Raw genomic sequence first — 19,635 nt, 5'->3', positions numbered from 1 at the left:
GGTCTATAGTTTTATTTCCCCAAATTAGACTACTGTATTGGACCATATTTGTTTCTGTATTTTACTCACAGGTGAGATTGTACCTCCATTCCAGGAATTTATATTTCCTGTTGGGTTTTCAACTAGCTACAATACTACCTTGAAATGAAAGTGGGGCATTTATTAGAGAAAATAGCTTTTATTAAGGTGGAGAAGTTGAGAGAAATACCCTTACGGTCATAGCTAAAAGCTGCCTATCACTTCCTGCTTTTTTGTTTATTAATTTAATTGCATGTGCCTCCACCTGCCCTGACAATTTTTTCACAAATGTCATCCTGATGTTCACTGCAGCATTACTTACTACACCAAAGCACAGCTTTATAACATTAAAGCAATCTAAACATCAGACAGCAGAATGTTTACTGTACATCTGTGTGATAGCAAGAATGTTGTATGGTAATTTAAAATAATGTTTTGAAAGATAGTTACTGACAAACAAAATGCTCACAATACAATGTTCAATTAAAAAATCAAGATCCACAACTCTACATATAAAATATGGTATTGATTATGCTTTACTTTTAAAATGTCTGTTTATTATATTCATACCCATGAAAAAAACTCCTGAACGAAATCCTCTGACAATTTAATATATGTTTTTTTCTGAGGAATGGGATTTCAGGAAATATTAATTTCTTATAGTTCTCTGACTTCAAATTATACACAAAAAAATTATTCCTTTTTGAGAGAATGAATTTTATAATTCATTAATAAGTTTAACCATGTAGCTAAGTGGTTAGAATTACAAAGGAAACACAATATAGAGTTATTAAGAAATCAATGGTTAAAATATGTGAATGTATTTTGAAAGTTAAATAGAATTATATATCATTATTTAATTTTTAAATAATAATAATAGTTTGAATTTCTATTGCAACTGCATAAAAATAGAATAGACACTAGTTTTAGAAAAGGCAGAGGAACCAGAGATCTTGCCAACATCCGCAGGATCATGGAAAAAGCAAGAGAGTTCCAGAAAAACATCTATTTCTGCTTTATTGACTATGCCAAAGCCTTTGACTGTGTGGATCACAATAAACTGTGGAAAATTCTGAAAGAGATGGGAATACCAGACCTGCCTCTTGAGAAATCTGTATGCAGGTCAGGAAGCAACAGTTAGAAATGGACACGGAACAACAGACTGGTTCCAAATAAGAAAAGGAGTACGTCAAGGCTGTATATTGTCACCCTGCTTATTTAACTTCTATGCAGAGTACATCATGAGAAACGCTGGGCTGGAAGAACCACAAGCTGGAATCAAGACTGCCGGGAGAAATATCAATAACCTCAGATATGCAGATGACACCACCCTTACGGCAGAAAGTGAAGAGGAACTCAAAAACCTCTTGATGAAAGTGAAAGTGGAGAGTGAAAAAGTTGGCTTAAAGCTCAACATTCAGAAAACGAAGATCATGGCATCCAGTCCCATCACTTCACGGGAAATAGATGGGGAAACAGTGAAAACAGTGTCAGACTTTATTTTTCTGGGCTCCAAAATCACTGCAGATGGTGACTGCAGCCATGAAATTAAAAGACGCTTACTCCTTGGAAGGAAAGTTATGACCAATCTAGATAGCATATTGAAAAGCAGAGACATTACTTTGCCAACAAAGGTCCGTCTAGTCAAGGCTATGGTTTTTCCAGTAGTCATGTATGGATGTGAAAGTTGGACTGTGAAGAAAGCTGAGCGCCGAAGAATTGATGCTTTGGAACTGTGGTGTTGGAGAAGACTCTTGAGAGTCCCTTGGACTGCAAGGAGATCCAACCAGTCCATTCTAAAGGAGATCAGCCCTGGGTGTTCTTTGGAAGGAATGATGCTAAAGCTGAAACTCCAGTACTTTGGCCACCTCAGGCGAAGAGTTGACTCATTGGAAAAGACTCTGATGCTGGGAGAGATTGGGGGCAGGTGGAGAAGGGGATGACAGAGGATGAGATGGCTGGATGGCATCACGGACTCAATGGACGTGAGTTTGAGTAAACTCTGGGAGTTGGTGATGGACAGGGAGGCCTGGTGTTCTGCAATTCACGGGGTCGCAAAGAGTCGGACACGACTGAGCGACTGAACTGAACTGAACTGAAGTAGTATAGAGCCAAGAGGCTAAGAGGCCAGGCAGAAGCAGCAGCTAAGCTGCTGGAAATCAGCACTGAGTTTTTGGCAGTCCCATGGGGCTGTGAAGAGACCAAGGAGGAGGGGGTTATGTAAACACTCAGAATTCCTGATAAGATCTTGGAAAGGCTATACTTTAGAAATCAGGACAAAGTGGAAACTCTGCTCTCACAACCTGAAACCTAACTTTCACCAGCTCATCCTCAGAATGGATTAGTATAAACTACCCCACATTAATGCCAGCAAGAAACCAAAAGTAAATCCTCTCTGAAGGAAAATAATGTCATGCAGAAACTGAAATTACCTCTTTTGGTTTTTCATAAACCATGTCCAACATCCAAAGAAAATCACAAGGCAGGCAAGTGACCATTAGTTTACAGCTGAGTCCTTGTTGAAACTGACCCATAGAGGACTTATAACTTTCCGATCTGAAATTCCAATTTTTGGATGAATTAACTCAGACTCAAGAACTGACAAGGTACGCAGGGCTCAGACCTTGTTTGTTCAATGGAAAAGGTATGTTTATGAATGTAGTTGGTGTGGCCCCAGAAGCATCTCAGTTTTACATTTTAAAGAGCAGCATCTCTCTCTCTCTCTGGAGGAAACTTTATCTGCTCAGCTACCTGAGGCAAAGCCACTGACTCAATAGGATCCTTGATTCACAGAAATTCCCTAAATATCTGGGCCTGATTCACTGATGTTTTGGCTAACCTGAAACCCAATGATATCCAGCGGCACGCTGTGGCTGGTCAGTCTCAGTGTCAGCAATGCAGAAGAAAGAGCAGATGGAGTTGCTCCAGTCAGAGGGCAGGGCTCAGACTTCATGGCTGTTGGCAATGGCACAGCCATCTGGTCTATCACTTGGAAAACTACAGACTGCAAGATTCAAAGATCCTTCTTTGGAAACATGAATGGGGGGCACTGACTGAACTGTCTGCTGACTGAACTCTTTGGATCAGGTATGCAGGTGCCCACAGGAAGGGCTGTGGGCCAGCTGGAATCAAGCCACTGATAGAGGCTGACTCTTTCTAATGCACAGGACTACCGCTGCAGGGCATGCTTGTGACTCCTGTCCAAAGTTGGCCCATTTGTCTCACAATGGGAGAGGCCACACCATGAGGGGCAGTACCCCTCCCACTCTTGGCAGCTTGCCTGCACCAGACACCTGAAGCCCTCTCAGGGCTCACGGCGCTGCCTCAGCACTGTTGGTACTCATTCGGGTGACTGGTTAGCAGGTTCCAGTCACCCCACTGTGGCCCTTGAAACTAACCTGTGCGCTCAGCAGTGGACTGACTGTCCACCTCTTTCTCCCTCATTCCCTCCCAGTCCATATGTTTCAGCAAGGCAGTTTGATTAATGAATACAGGTATTCCAAGAAAGGGCTCATCCCTTCTTGATCATTTCCTGGGTACGGATCAGGACAAAGGGGGAAGGATTACAGAGCGTTACATAGATGTATTTTGAAAACTGAGGACTCAGTCTTGACCAGTGTTGGGCATAACACATTTTTCTTACCCCACTCCAGTACTCTTGCCTGGAAAATTCCATGGACAGAGGAGCCTGGTGGGCTGCAGTCCATGGGGTCACTAAGAGTCGGACATGACTGAGCGACTTCACTTTGACTTTTCACTTTCATGCATCGAAGGAGGAAATGGCAACCCACTCCAGTGTTCTTGCCTGGAGAATCCCATGGACAGGGGAGCCTGGTGGGCTGCCATCTACGGGGTCGCACAGAGTCGGACACGACTGAAGCGACTTAGCAGCAGCAGCAGCAACAGCACCCCCAGGTCAGCCTGGATGATACATCCTCCAGGTGGCAGTATAGTTGAAAGGTAGCTGTCAGGAATTCAACCTTAGCTCTGGTTAAGTTAATAAAAGTACCTTGTCCCTCTCGCATCTGACCCTTTGAGACGAAAGGTGGGTGTGAACTGGGGATGACTGAAAACAAAGTGAAGTTAGAAGTACTAGAACAGAACACCCTCTTTTGTGAATAACACCGCTGTCAAAATCCTTGTACAAGTCTTTGGTGCACATACATGTATTGCATCTCTAGAGGAAGCACAACAACCTACCATGTAGGAAGGGAACACCTCAGGCTCCAGGAGGTATGAGGGAGGAAAGAACATTAAGATATTTTTGTCCTGTAGATTGCCCCTGGAGATTTTCTCAAAGGGGAAAACATCCTGGTGTGGCAATCTGAAGCTGCTGCAAGTGCATTCTGTTTTACCTACGGCTGCATCTTCTGTGATCCACTTGATTGCTTTGACCACAGAGCAAAAGGGAGACCCCAGCTCCTGCACCTTCCATACAAAGCACCTCCAGACGCTGTCCCCATCCACACCGCACTCATTTCATGGGCAGACAAATTCCACAAAGAAAAATACAGATATTTTATACTACAATAAAATTTTAAACTTCTCATCATCAAACAACACCTTTAAGAAAGTAGAAAGGCAAACCAGAGTAGAGAAAATATTTCCAATACATATAACTGACAAAGGACTCATGTCTTCATACATACTGGGATGAACAAGATGATATTCAATTATTTTGACATTCAAAAATGGCAATTCATATAGTTTAACTTAATATTTCAAAACTCCTACAGATCAATAAGGGCTTCTCAGGTGGTGCTATTGGTAAAGAACCCACCTGCCAATGCAGGAGATGTAAGAGACAAGGGTTCAATCCCTAGGTCGGGAAGATCTCCTGGAGAAGGGCATGGCAACCCACTCCAATATTCTTGCCTGGAGAATCCCCTGGACAGAGGAGCCTGAAGGGCTACAGTCCATAGGGTCACAAAGAGTCTGACACCACTGAAGTGACTTAGCATGCACTCACAGATCAACAAGATAAGACAACTCAACTGAGAAATGGGCAAAAGATTGAATAAGCACTTCAAAACAGAGAATGTTCAAATGGTCAAGAAATACTTGGAAAAATGTTCAAGTTAAACATCAGAGAAATAAAAATGAAAACCAACATGAGATACTACTTCATGTCTACTAGAAGGCTTAAAACTAAAAAGACTGATAATACCAACTATTAGCAAGGATGCAGAGCAACTGTAATTCTTATATACATTGCTAGCGTTAACACAAATTGATATAACTATTTCAGAAAAGTGTTTAGCAGTAATTATTGAAGTTGAATATAAGTAAGTCCTATGAATCAAAAAGTTAACTCCTGGGCATATACTGAACAGAAATGTATCAGATCAGATCAGATCAGTCACTCAGTCGTGTCCGACTCTTTGCGACCCCATGAATCGCAGCACGCCAGGCCTCCCTGTCCATCACCAACTCCCGGAGTTCACTCAGACTCACGTCCATCGAGTCAGTGATGCCATCCAGCCATCTCATCCTCTGTCGTCCCCTTCTCCTCTTGCCCCTAATCCCTCCCAGCATCAGAGTCTTTTCCAATGAGTCAACTCTTCGCATGAGGTGGCCAAAGTACTGGAGTTTCAGCTTCAGCATCATTCCCTCCAAAGAAATCCCAGGGCTGATCTCCTTCAGAATGGACTGGTTGGATCTCCTTGCTGAACACAAAAAATACCTGTACAAGAATTTCCATTGCCATATTATTTGTAATAGCCCCAATACAATTTGTAATTGTAATCTGGAAACAATCCAAATGTTTCACCAACAGTAGACAAAGAATAGACCAAGAAACCATTGTATACTCATCCAGTGGAATACTACAAAGAAATGAAAAGGAATGAACCACAGCATCCGAAGTGTCATCCAAAACTCACAGATATGATGTTGAGGGAAATAAGCCTGACACAGAAGAGTACTTACTGCATGAGTCTATAATGAAGTTCAAAAACAGGCAAAAGGAATCCATGATGTTAGAAGCAAGGATGGTGGCTACCCATGGGGAGGAGCACCGAAGAGGAACAGAAACAGTTTCGTTTCTGGAGGGCTGAACATGTCAATGACTTGATCTGGGTGCTGCTTACAAAAATATAATCACTCTGTGAACATTCAGGAAGCAGCACACTTGTGATCTGTGCACTTTTCTATACGTATGCTATACCCTGAAAACAGGTTTATATTGTAATTTATGGTTAAAAGAACAACATTCAAATAACGTTTACTATTGAAGTATTAAAAAGTAAAGAGAAGTTATGAACATGAATCCTTAGCAACACAGGAGGCCAATCAGGACCAGAGGATAGAAACTGTTTTATTGGAAAGATCTTATTGATAAGGTGAGGATGTAAAATTGCTACTGAAGGAAGAGAAGGTGGCTTACAATGTATGAATATTAGTTAGTGAAAATAATATTTACTAGCTTGATGAAAACACTAGACATGTCAATAATGTCTCTGACATCCACCAAACTTTTCATGAAACTCCCTTATCCACAGCTCCTGCTGATTGACAGCCAGTCCACGGACTGGTCAGAGTCCAGCAGTCTTGTCTAGTCTCCAAATGTGAGTTAAGCCAATGAGATTCTCTCTCACAAAAAGACGAGCTTGAATACACTGAGTGAATAAGAGATGCCGCCGTGAGAACTAAAGCAGTAAAAGCAGAGAGCAGGGCCATACCATGCTGAGTCAGGTACCACAAGAGGCATGGCAGCATACAGTTGAGGGAAGCAGAAATGACGAGAAAACAGAAGCCATGAGGAACCCAAGAGGCATAACACACTGAAGAACACGTCAGCCAGCACCAGTGTCCGAAGCACAGCGCTAGTGGTTTAGTCGCTCAGTCATGTCCGACTCTGCAACCCCATGGATTGTAGCCTGCCCAACTCCTCTGTCCACGGGATTTTCCAGGCAAGAATACTAGAGTGGGTTGCCATTTCCTTCTCCAAGGGGATCGTCCTGACCCAGAGACTGAACCAGTGTCTTCTGCATTGCAGGTAGACTCTTTACCCTTGAGCCACCAGGGAAGCCCAAATCATAGCTGGTCACAATAAAGATAGAGCAATACTTGCCTTTTTATGATATTCCCACTATCCCCCTACCACAGAGAGAGGTCCCCATAATTCAAGACAACTTGAGTTCATGTCCCTCCCTTGCCTAAAGCAAATAAATAATCATGTGACAGTAACCAACGAACCCTGGAAAAACTTAGCAGCACTAGAAAAAGCAAACTACACACCTGACTAATTAAACCTTAGTAACTGCCTTAAAATAGCAGTCTCTCAGATATATGTGAGATGCTGCCTCCCGGTCTGCGGTCCTCATTTTGCCCCAAATTAAGCTTAACTCGCAACTCTCAAGTTGTAACAACTTTTTAGTCAACAGTTATGGCAACCGATGAAGCGACCCAGAGTGGACTTCCTTAGTTCGACTGGACTTCATGAGGAACCAGAGCTTTGGTACCTGCAGTGGCGCCTTGCACCCATCCACCTCCTCGGGGAGTGCAGACAAATTTGGGTAAGTCTCTCCTGTTCTTAAATCTCCTGTATTGGTTGAGATTCTGAGTTTTATTTGGTGGTGGAGCAGTTTACCTAACCGCCCCCAGTAGGAAAGATACTGGGGGCGGGCGGAGAGAGTGGAGCATCCAGGGCATACCTACTCATGGTCTAGACACTGAGGAGGGTTCAGTTGAAAGATACCGAGAAATTACCACCCAGTCAAAAGACACTGGGTGGGCAGGGGAGGGGGATGGCTGAAAGATGCCAGGGGAACAGCCCACTCAGTGGAAAGGTACTGGCGGGGAGGGCTTATTTGGGAAAAAATTCGAGGAATACCTGGGGCTCGGCTGAATGATGCCAAGGTCGCTCTGTTTCAGGGGACTGAAGGGTCTTGGCTGAGTGGTTAAGTAAGAGACTGATCTGACACTTTTCCTTAGTCCTCATACCATGCAGTGGTCCCATAGGGAAACCCGCTCACTAATTAAAATACTTGCTTGTCTGGAGTTTGCACATAAGAACTGGCCATGCAGCTGCCTGAGCAGCCACAGTGGTCTTAGATTGAAGAATCCGAGACATGTAAGACAAGCTGAAACAACTCTGGGATAACTCCTGGAGGAGTTAAGCTCACAAATAGAACATTGGCCCACTACACAAGTTAACTAGTGATTTTTACCCAGCTTAAAATGGAAACAGAATCTCTCAAAAACAGAAACAAAGGGGTGTCAGAAAGCCAGCCTCTGACTAACACTCCAGCCAGAATCTTGTACAGTATGTACGGAGCTCATACTTGCAAGTACCTAGTTAATTGGAGAAATTATACTAAAAGAGATCTCAACCTAAAATGGCCAAATTGGGGTTCTTTTGATATTCCAAAACTGACATTTTGCATGCACAATTAGAAAAGGCCAGCTGTGCTTACTTTGACTTGTATCTAGAAGCTTCTAAAAGAGGAAATGATGGAGTAACTTCTTTGCAGGAAACCAACAAGAAATTGCCTGAAACTATATCATCAGTGAAAAAGGCTGCTAACGCTGACTCTGCCAGGTCTCAGGATTAGTGGAATAAATGTTTGGCATTTATGCCTTTTGGCTTTCGATTTCTGGTCATCACTTTATCATCTTTTGGGGGACACTCTTCCACCTGGCTTTTGATTTCTGGGCATCTCTTTGCCTTTTGTTTCAAGTTTGACTCCTGGCTGGTGAGGTTTTGGTTCCATTTGGTTTGAGTGTACAGACAACTGGTGCAAACTGCTCGAACTAACATGGGAAGTGCTCATCTAAGCTTCCACACCCCACTTTGGAACCCCTAGGGAAAAAAAAATTTTTTTTGGACTGGTCAATCTATAGCAATCATCTAATGACAAGAAAAATGGCCTAAAAATATTAGATCTTTATTGACACAGGATAGGAAAAGGTACTAAAGTTCCCTTATGTCCCCTGGTGGCTTAGATGGCAAAGCATCTGCCTGCAATGCGGGAGACCTGGGTTTGATCCCTGGGTCGGGAAGATCCCCTGGAGAAGGAAATGGCAACCCACTCCTCCAGTACTCTTGCCTAGAAAATCCCATGGACAGAGGAGCCTTGTAGGCTACAGTCCATGGGGTTGCAAAGAGTCGGACACGACTGAGCGATTTCACTTCACTTCAACTGCCTTAAAATAGCATTTACTGCTGCTGGGTCTCAGAACTGATTTTGATAGATGGATAAAACACTGATTTATGGATAATGTCCTGACTGTTGCAAAGCTATGCAAAATACTGAGAGATGAGAAGTATCAATGGCATCAGAAAAGAAAGCACTCACTCTTAACTCTAAACAAGACTCTTTCAGCTGCTGGAAGAGTTTGGTAAGTAGATTTCAATAAAGATAAGAATCCCTCAATAAGAAAACCACCAATAATTTAATTTCCTCTATGTGTGCTGTGCTTAGTCGCTCAGTCATATCTAACTCTTCGGACCCCATGGACTGTAACCCTCCAGGTACCTCTGTCCATGGGGATTCTCCAGGCAAGAACACTGGAGTGGGTTGCCATGCCCTCCTCCAAGGGGATCTTCCCAACCCAGGGATCGAACCCAGGTCTCACGCATTGCAAGCAGATTCTTTACCATCTGAGCCACCAGGGAAGTTCAATTTCCCCCACAATGGGGTCAAATCATGAAAATACTTTTTACACCATGGTCATGGTTAAACAACTGATTTCAGACTTCTTTTCTTTAGGATTTAACAAGCCAGGCCTTATTTAAAACCTATTTCTACTACCTTTATATCTTCACAACTACTGTCTCCAGTTTTCTCCTTTATAATGATAGCAAAGGAACAAAAAGATGATGACAATTACAATAACACACATTAAATCAGAAACACATTACAAACTCTTTCCAGGATCGTTCTCTTCAGAGCTACACCTACTACAATCTTCAGCGCCAAAAAGGAAAAACCTCCTTATTTAATATGATGTTTGGGACTTGCTTTGAAAGAGTCAAACAACAACAACAACATAGGCATGTGTGGGGAAAAAAAATGTAACCAGAAAGCAGAAAGCTGAATATTGTTGAAGCTAGACAATAAGTATATTGGTATTCCCTAAAATATTCTATTTTGTCTGTGTTAAATTAGAAGTATTTTTTAAAGAGAAAGAAAGGAAAAACCTGCCCAAGCAACCCTAGTAATTAAAGCAACAAGAAGAAAATTTAAAAAGAATTGTATTAGAAAGAGAGGAACACAAACGCCAGCTGACAAACGAGCTCTGTATGCGCTGGGGCATGGACCGGTTGCCTATGAGTCTTTCAACAACCCGATGATGCAGCTACCACCATGATCCCCATCACAGGCAGGGATACAGGCGTAGAAAGAGAAATTGCTCATCATGGATCCAGTAAGCGTCTGTGTGGAGACTGAAACCCCCACAGTTTAACTTCTGAACCAAACCATACACAATACTACTATCTGACCTGGAAAGTGACATTCTTCAAGTTGAAAGCAAATCCATATCAGATATGAGCGGTCACCTATTCCTATGCATCATAACATCATCTTGTTATGACTCTGCAATGAGGTATGATACTCCACAGTGAGCCTGAGGCCAGACTACCTCCTCCCCACTCCCATATTTCTAACCCCAGAAGCCTCCTAGCTTTCCAATCGTCCCTCTATTTGACGGCACTAGCCCTCCTGTTTACATTAGTCACACAAATGGCATGAGCTCGTAAATATAGTTCAGGAAATGAATCAGGCGTTGTCTACATTAAATCAGAAAATGACAAAATAAAACATTTCAGGAAACTGAAAAGAAAGAATGCAAATTATCAGTAACCAGGGTCCCTCAGACGCCTGCTGATCCCGACATCATCAGTCTCAGCCAGTTCACAGCATAAGTATGGGAGGAGCTAATAAAAGAAATTTTAGCCTTCATTAAAAAAAAAAAATAAGGCACCGAAGCAGGGGTTCCCAGCCTCCAGGATCTAATGTTTGATGACCTGAGGTGGAGCTGATTTAATAATAATAGAAATAAAGGGCACAATAAATGTGATGTGCTTGAATCATCTCGAAACCATGTCCCTGTTCCCTGTCCAGGGAAAACTCTTCCACAAGACTTGTCTCTTGTCTCGGAACCATGTCCCTATTCCCTGTCTATGGAAAACTCTTCCACAAGACTTGTCTCTGGTGTCAAAAATGTTGGGGACCACTGCACTAAAGAATCAATAACTTTTATTTTTAAGCATAGCTTTTCTTAAAGTAGTTTTACTTGTATCTTCTCAGATGTTATGAGAATTCTAGCTTTCATTAACTTACCGCACTCTAATGCTATGACTTACATAAGCCTCCCCAACTTTCTCATTTCTTTCTTTATAGTTCAATAAAAAAAGAATTACGACTTAAATAAACACAGATAAACTTTTTTCTTGTTTTCTTCCCTCTCCCTAAAAGTATATTTGGAGCATTCTGCATTCACTATGCGGAGAAGGCAATGGCACCCCACTCCAGTACTCTTGCCTGGAAAATCCCAGGTCGGCTGCCGTCTATGGGGTCGCACAGAGTCAGACACAACTGAAGTGACTTAGCAGCAGCAGCAGCAGCATTCACTATGAGAAGTCTTAAGAAAAATGATTTGAATGTTCATTTCTAGTGAATCATAAGTTTTTCAAGTGCTAGTAAAAAAGGAAAAATTGTGAGAACATGTGCTTTCTGCATCTTTGTTCCACTTTCTGATACAAATGTTTTATCAAGGAAAACTTGTTGCTGTTTTCCTCCCAAAATATACACATAATCATATTTTAATTCCTTGGGGAAAAAGGGTAAAATATTTTATACCCTTTGGCGGAACCAAAATAATGTACTTATAATTTTACCATCAGCTAATATTTGAAAATTATACCAACTGAATTGCATTGAATAATTCTGGAATAATGGTCAATTTTTAGAATAATTGCCAAATATTATATAGTAAACATTTACCATAGTGCTATATTGATACCTAACAAATATCATTGCTAGTTTTGTTTCAATATTAATGAAGATTTTCATATACATAGTCTTAAGGTAAACTAATATCAGAGAGGAATTTATACTGTGATGTAACTTAACACAATCATTAGTCCTGAAAAATCACCCCAAATTGTATTTACAACTCATTGTAAATAGTATTGTATTTACAACTCAAGTCTTGAAATACATGTCTTAATGATACAAATAAAACCCTGCAAACTCCAAGATATGTAATTGAATGCTAATTTGCTTCAGCTGTGGCCAATTCTCTGCAAATCAATGAACCACAGCCCACCAGTCTCTGCCTATGGGATTCTCCAGGCAAGAACACTGGAATGGGTTGCCACTCCCTTCTCCAAGGAGCGAACCTGCGTCTCTTACGTCTCCTGCCATTGGCAGGTAGTTTCTTTACCACTAGCACCACCTGGGAAGCTCTGTATCATTGTATAAAAATTGTCTGATTTTTAATGATGGAAGATAAACTCAATAAACATATACACAATATGCATACACAAATATACACACATATCCCTTTCTTATAGGACAAATAAACAAGGCATTAAAACATAAAATCAGGACTTCAGACCTGAGTAAATCCATATTGTTTGTTAATATGGCTTATTTCATTACTTTTCCTACTCTACAAAATTAAAATTATATTTATTGTATCATGCATATTTATTGAGAAATATGGACAAAAATATGGTCAACTAAAAAGTATAATCTGCATTAAACAAACAGCAATATCAACAACTACTATTACAACAAACTACTAATATTTGCCAGCTAAGCCAGAAGCTTTTGGTTATCATACATGCTTTTGGACTTATCATTTAATGAAAGAAAAATACTTTTGCTTTTTCATTCCTGAAAGAAGGGAAAAAAAATTGTTATTACACTACAAATATTTTCCATTTAGTAGTATATTTAGTACTCACTTATTAAAACCCATGGAAAAATACTTGTCACAATAAAAATTCACTTTTATGTACATCTGTCCCATCAAAGATGGATTTCTCTACGCTGAATTCTTAACGATAAGTACAATAATATAAACAGTAAGGTTTAGTGCAGTCAAAATTAAAACTGTATTTTTCTAATCCATAGATTATTTTTCTTCATTCAAATCTTAATTGGAAGAATGACTACAAAATTCAAGTGATAAATCACTTCTTTCCTAAATTATACTTTAAAACATTTTATAAGATTTAACAAGTACTTTTATTCCATTTCCCCTTTATTTGTGTTCAATAAGCAAAGGTTGAAAAGAAAATACTGAGTTGGTTATTATATTTCAATTAACGTGAGCTGGAACAAAAACCGATCATCCACACTCCCCAACCTCCACAAATATTTCAGGGCTTGCAGGCAGCTCTGCCTAATTCGATAAAATGATTAAAATCCTCTGCTTGTGGTCAAGTTAGGAAGGCTAAAATGACTGGCTGGAAATGAGGTGACAGGGGGAATCTCATAACCTTTAATCCCTTAAAAATTAAAACATGTTTCATTCAGCACAAATATGACTAGTATCTACTACTTTAAACCTCCAGAACTAAGGATATGTTCTCTACCCTGCCTCTGAAACAACTGAAATCAGGCTGAACAGAACACTCAACACTACCAGGAGAGTAAGAGCAAAGATGACTTCATTCCTGTCTGCCTCTCCTGCAAGCAGGCAAGACGGATACAACCATGTAAACAGACCAGACTAACTGGGATGTATGCTTTCACCCCAGAGTGAGTATTTTTAAAGATTCCCTACAAAGTAAATGAATGCCCCATACAATTGTTTAAACATAAAGCCCATTTTTCTTTGAAAATGGAATGGTCTGCAACTGTATTTCTCAAAATGGAAACTGCTCCTTAAACAGTTTTAAGAGGAAAAAATTAAACAGTGATTCACTTACTACAACTCCAACCCCCATTTCACCCAGATCTGAAAGTTCTTCAAGCTCAGTGGATTTAAATAGTCTCCTTAATAAGCCACTCTTCAGAGATTATTCAGTCTTCATACCTAGAGTTAGACTTTGGTCATCTCCCTAAAACTCTCAAAGCCTCAATCTTATCATAGATAAACATGAAAGAACATCACCAATCTCCAAGAGCCGAAGTGAGGTTCCAACTTGATTAGCTAACAGAATGAAACACTGAGCTTAGCACACAGAATGTGAAAGTGAAAGTGTAGTCGCGCAGTCGTGTCCGGCTCTTTGTGCCCGGATGGACTATAGCCTACCAGGGTCCTCCCTCCATGGGATTCTCCAGGCAAGAGTACTGGAATGGGTTGCCATTTTCCTTCTCCAGGGGATCTTCCTGACCCAAGGATCGAACCTGGGTCTCCTGTATTCCAGGCAGACGCTTTAACCTCTGAGCCACCAGGGAAGCCCAGCACATAGGAGGTTCCTACTAAATGCAAATTCCTTTCCCCCATGAACACCTTTACCTGGAATGAAAGGTAAGTTTGTCATTTTCCATAAATGGAGCTCTTGTAGAAAGAAGTGCTATCAATACACATATTTTCAAGAAAAGGAGCACCACTTAAAATTTTCTGTAATTGAGAGCATTTTGACTGCATCACCGCAACTATCGCTAAGAAATAGCTACTATAGAAGGTTGATAAGAGCCATGCATCTCCTGAGGACCGACTAAAGTGAAATCCTGGGACGCTATTGAGAAATACAGAGTAATGCAAATAATCCTTCGACCTATGCACATTTGGAAAGTGAAAATCACTTTTTTCTTCTTAACTGGAAACAGTTTAAGATAAAGTGCGAAATAAAGAAAAGAAGTGCGAGGGAGGAAGGGACAGAGGGAAAGAAGGAAGGAGAGAGGGAAGAAAAAAATGAAGGAAAAAAACCTTAATTTTCTTTTGTCAACCAACGCACTTTGAATGAGTATTAAGAAGAAACAAACCAATGAGTGTTTTCTTCTCATAACTTACCACAGCTAATTAGACTTTTAAATAATTTGAAGAAGTAGAATCTAAACTGGCAAGGATGACTAGAGGCATTTTATAGCAAGAATTACATCAGCTGTCATCGTCATTACAATACGTCGCCCTTCAATGTGAATGGTAGGAACATCTTTGTCTCAAGCAATGTTTCTATAGTTCTGAACCTCTGCTGATCGAATTTATCAGAAGGTCCACTTCAATCACCTGCTTGGCCTCAGCTACTCAGAGGCAGTATTTATGACAGAGACGGGTAATCTTTAAATCTTGTGAAATTGTCTTTCACATCCTTGTACATAGCAAAAAGCTCGCACTATCTGTTAAAATCCTAGAAGCAGGAGATGTTCTAATTGGAAGGCAACTTAGAAATCATCTTAGCCAAACTCTTAATATTTACATGTTAAAAAGAACAGATTTCATTAACAGAAAAAATGTTAATGAGATGTTAAGAGATTTGCCTTAAAGAAGTCACACAGAAATGGTGGAGGAAACCTATTCTGTCTCCTTAAGACCTGTTTCAAGCCCTAACCTTCAGGTATGTTTATGGGATTGCTAGAAACGTTTATGAGGAAAGTTCCAGAAGCATACTTGGAGAAGCAGACCTTGACAGGATCTCTGCTCAGCCCCTCTCATCTTCCCCTACTCACCCATTTCATAGATCCACTGTGTCTAGCTGAGGTGAGGCACACTGTTGTTCAGTCACTAAGTCGTGTCCAGATCTTTGTGACCCCATGGACTGCAGCACACCAGGCTTCCCTGTCCTTCACTATCTCCCCGAGTTTGCTCAAACTCGTGTTCACTGAATTAATGAGGCCATCCAACCATCTCACCCTCTGTCATCCCCTTCTCCTCCTGCCCTCAATCTTTCCCAGCATCAGGGTCTTTCCCAAAGGCTCTTCACATCAGCGCGTTAGCAACACAAATTAACTGAAAGAGAACCAACTAAATAAACTGTAGATTTAAGGTAAACTGTTTCTGCTTGCTTCTCATCTTCACAGTTTCTTCATTCTTCAAACACAGCCAGATAGTACTACAGAAAAAATATCAGCCTGCTCAGCCAACCTAAGTCATAAAGGTTGTCTAACACAAGACAAACTAACAGATTTCCCCATCCAACTCCTAATCCATTTTGAATGCTGTATTCTCTATCTCAGTTTTATTACAATCACCGCAGGTTCTAATTTCTAACCTCACGGAGATGTAGAAATGAGTGAGAAATACTCATGGCTTGTATGACCGAGAAAAAAATTTTTTTGTAAGGAGACCTATTTTGGACTTCCATTAGGAAGTAGCATGAGAGTCAAACTATTTATAGAGATCAGAGTTCTTTATAAAGTATGCTTCAAAGAAAACAGTCCTAAAGATGAGAGTCTAGTTATTCTCCAAGTAGAAAAATCTTGGTTTTCATATGTTATTAGGACAGGCAGCCACGTTTGGGTGCAACAGGTAAAAACTCCCCACTCCCAGTTTTTTTTTTTTTTTAAGTGGCTATCTCCTGATATTAGCATACATACAAAGAGAGAAAAATACTTTGTAATTAAGTCATTGATATATCTTCAGAATAATCTAAAGTATCCTATTTTAGTTTAGGCAAAATAACACATTTTAAATCTATTGGTCTTTGCTCCTATAGGCCTTGGAACACATGCCTTTAAGAAAAATCTCACCAACAGAAACATTAAAAAAAAAATTCTGAAAAAAAAAAAAAAACTCTACATATTTCTTCAAAACCCCTCCTCTGGCTCTCAATTTAATTTCTAAAATATCTAACTTGAAATTTAAACCTATATTTCCAGTACCTACATCTACAAAATTGGAAATCAGTTTTTCAAAGACGCTCAACATGCCCTCAAAAACCAAAGGGGGGTGTAAGTTTTTCAGGTGTGTGGTATACCAAGCTTAATCAGTTAAATCTGAATGACTTACAGTGAAAGTAAAGTGAAAAAAGAAAAGTCAAACTTCTGGTCCATCTAGCTTTAACTCCTCTTAACTTAACACATTGATTTATGAGCCCCCAGGGGTTATGCAGGCATCTTACTCATCTTTCCATCGCTAGCGCCTCCCACAGCCGCCCTCGGGGTTTGCAGTCAAAGATGTTTGGTCTGACTTGCACGGAAAATTAACCTGCTAAATATGTTTATGCAACAACAAAGACCATCAATCTTTTTTTCCAGGTGGACATCTAGAAGCGAAGTGAGAAGATCTGGGAGCATAAAATTAGTCTGCTTTAACTTTAATAACAAATGGTGATTGAAAAAATACAAATTTCGCATTCGCAGGAATGGGGTGCGGGAGTTACTAAATTTGCAGGGGTTTTTTTTCCCTCCGTGAGTGCAAAACATAGCAAAACTAATAAAATTACGACCCAGAATAAAAAGATCACATTCATTTTCAAAGCATTCATTGAAAAGTACACAGAAGCGTTCTTTTTAAATGCCCGCATGTTTACACATAGCAGGAATGTGGCTACTAAATATTAATCCTGAGGGAAACGGATACACATTTACCTTCATAATTAGACCCAGCAGGCCAAATATTAGCAAAGTAAACTGACAGAAACCACAAAGACAGATTGAAAGTGACCAACAGAAAGTGCCTGTCCGTCCCGGGAGCCCGGTGTGTTCCCTGCTCAGCCAGCGATCAAACATCTCAGGCAAAGAAACCTGCACGCACCAGCCGGGTAAAGGAGAAACCAAACTTTCCCAAATAAGTTAGTTCCGTTTTGCCAGTCTAAGTCCAACAGGTGTCAACACACGTCACCACACTAAATCCTTCCGAACAAGGTGTAGAGAGGCCATGGGAGGTGAGCAAAGAAGCTGAAAGGACCCGCCCGCTTTCGGGACGCGGAAAAAAAAAATAAATAAATAAAGCCGAGCCCCTGTACCAACGGATCATAGAGATGAAGGATGGAGGACAAGGGGGGATGGAGATGGGGAGACGCGTAGAGCGGTCCTGCCACAGACGCCGCAGGGGGACCTCGGAGCGAGGGCCTTGCGTTAGGTCGGGCCCTCGACCTCCGGGGTTAGTAGAGTTGGGAATCGCCGCGGCCGCAGGCAGGGGAACAGGGAGGGGACGGCGCGTGGTACCTGCTTGTCCAGCGTGTCCCGGGCGCCGCCCGGCCCGGCCCCGGCCCTGGGCGGCGCGAGTGCCCGCTCGCAGCTGCAGCCCTCCAGGAGGTACATGCCCGCCGGGCGGCAGCTCTGCTCGCCCTCAAAGTAGAAGAGCACATTCTGGTAGAGGGCGAACCACTTTTCGTGCCAGCGGCTCGCCTCGGCTGCCTTCTTGCTCAGGAAGCCGCGCTTGGTGCCCTCTTTGCGGGCTAGGAAGGCCAGGTACAGGGCGTGCCCCTCGTTGTAGCGCACGCTCTTCTGCATGGTGAGGGCGCGGGGGGCTCAGCCCTGCATCGCGGCCATCTCCCGCCGGCTCCTCCGAGGGCGCGCCCGTCTGGCTCCAGACGACGTGGGGGGCGCCCCGCTGCCTGACGCGGCGCACCCTGCACGCCGTCGGCCTCCCGGGCGCGGCGCCGCGCGGGTCCGAGGGACGGCGGGCTGCGGCGGGACACGTTGTCTGCCCTGACCGCCCTCTCCGCCCCGCCCCCGGCCGAGCGAAGCCCCCGGCGCCCCGACGCCCGTGTGGAGAGGGGCCCGCGAGGGCGCCCGGCCGGCCGCCGCTTCGCTCAAAGTTGAGGGAGCCCGAGCCCCGCGGCGGGCTGAGAAGGACTGTCCTCGGGCAACTAGCTCCGGGAGACAGAAGGTAAAACGTCACGTGGGAGATCAGCTGTAATCGGCTTGGAGACCGATTTAAAGGGCAGAGTCGGCGCGGCGGCGGTGACGGCGGCGCTAGCCGCTCACCGCGGCGCGCGTCCCTCCCTCGCCCGTCAGCCCGCCCGCCCGGCCGCAGCCTCTGCTCCCGCCGCGAAGGGGCGGTTCGCGAGGAGGTGGAGGCGCGCGGCGACCGCACACACCGGCTTACACGCGCGCTCCATCGCGCGCGCACACACACACACACACAGGCAAACCAAGTATACATACTCAAACACACAAACCCACATTCCCGTGGCGCGCACAGTCCCAGCACAAACGCTCGCGTTTGCACAATTACACCCTCACACTCCCCCAAACGAGAACACACAAATACACAATCACAGACCCACATACTCCAACACACACAAATATATTCGCACAAATACACACAACGCAATGCTTGAACACACAAAAAATGACACGTATATACAAATAACACCCACAACGTGCATTCCTCCACACAAAAATACAACCCCACTTGCAAATTACACACATATGCAACTTACACAAACTCACACACTGACATGCTCACCCAAACATACACATTTACACACACAAATCATACAGTCATCCACACACTCAACCAAACTCACCCACACAGTGGACACATGCACACTTTTACACTCATACACACATTCATACACAAATAGACATCCATACACAATACATTTCTATTCACATTCATGGTCATACACTCACACAAAATGTGATCATATGCAAACACATATATGAACACACACACCTGCACACGTTTACTCAAAAATACACACAAATAGCATATTCATACACAAACACTCAGAAACATACAAGTACACATTCATGCAAATTTACACACTTTCCCAAACCCACTGACACACAACACTCTCACCAGCCAAATCCACATATT

General features: G+C 42.4%; 1 protein-coding gene across 2 annotated transcripts in view; it reads right to left on the bottom strand.

The window, feature by feature from the left end:
- RASGRF2 (Ras protein specific guanine nucleotide releasing factor 2) overlaps positions 1 to 18,826 on the bottom strand; it is a 257,096-nt gene extending 238,270 nt beyond the window's left edge. The window contains exon 1 of one of the 2 annotated variants that reach the window (XM_061424294.1): positions 18,033 to 18,826. In XM_061424294.1, coding sequence (XP_061280278.1) covers positions 18,033 to 18,320 — 288 coding nt within the window. In that variant the 5' untranslated portion in view covers positions 18,321 to 18,826. The remainder of the gene's footprint in view (positions 1 to 18,032) is intronic. The other variant, XM_061424295.1, reaches the window with a different exon arrangement.
- Between the last annotated feature and the right edge of the window lie 809 nt (positions 18,827 to 19,635).

The sequence above is a fragment of the Bos javanicus genome, chromosome 7 (assembly GCF_032452875.1).
Source record: "Bos javanicus breed banteng chromosome 7, ARS-OSU_banteng_1.0, whole genome shotgun sequence".
NCBI classification, from domain to species: domain Eukaryota; kingdom Metazoa; phylum Chordata; class Mammalia; order Artiodactyla; family Bovidae; genus Bos; species Bos javanicus.
The sequence above is the reverse complement of the archived record's forward strand: the minus strand, read 5'-3'. Positions and strand labels throughout refer to the sequence as shown.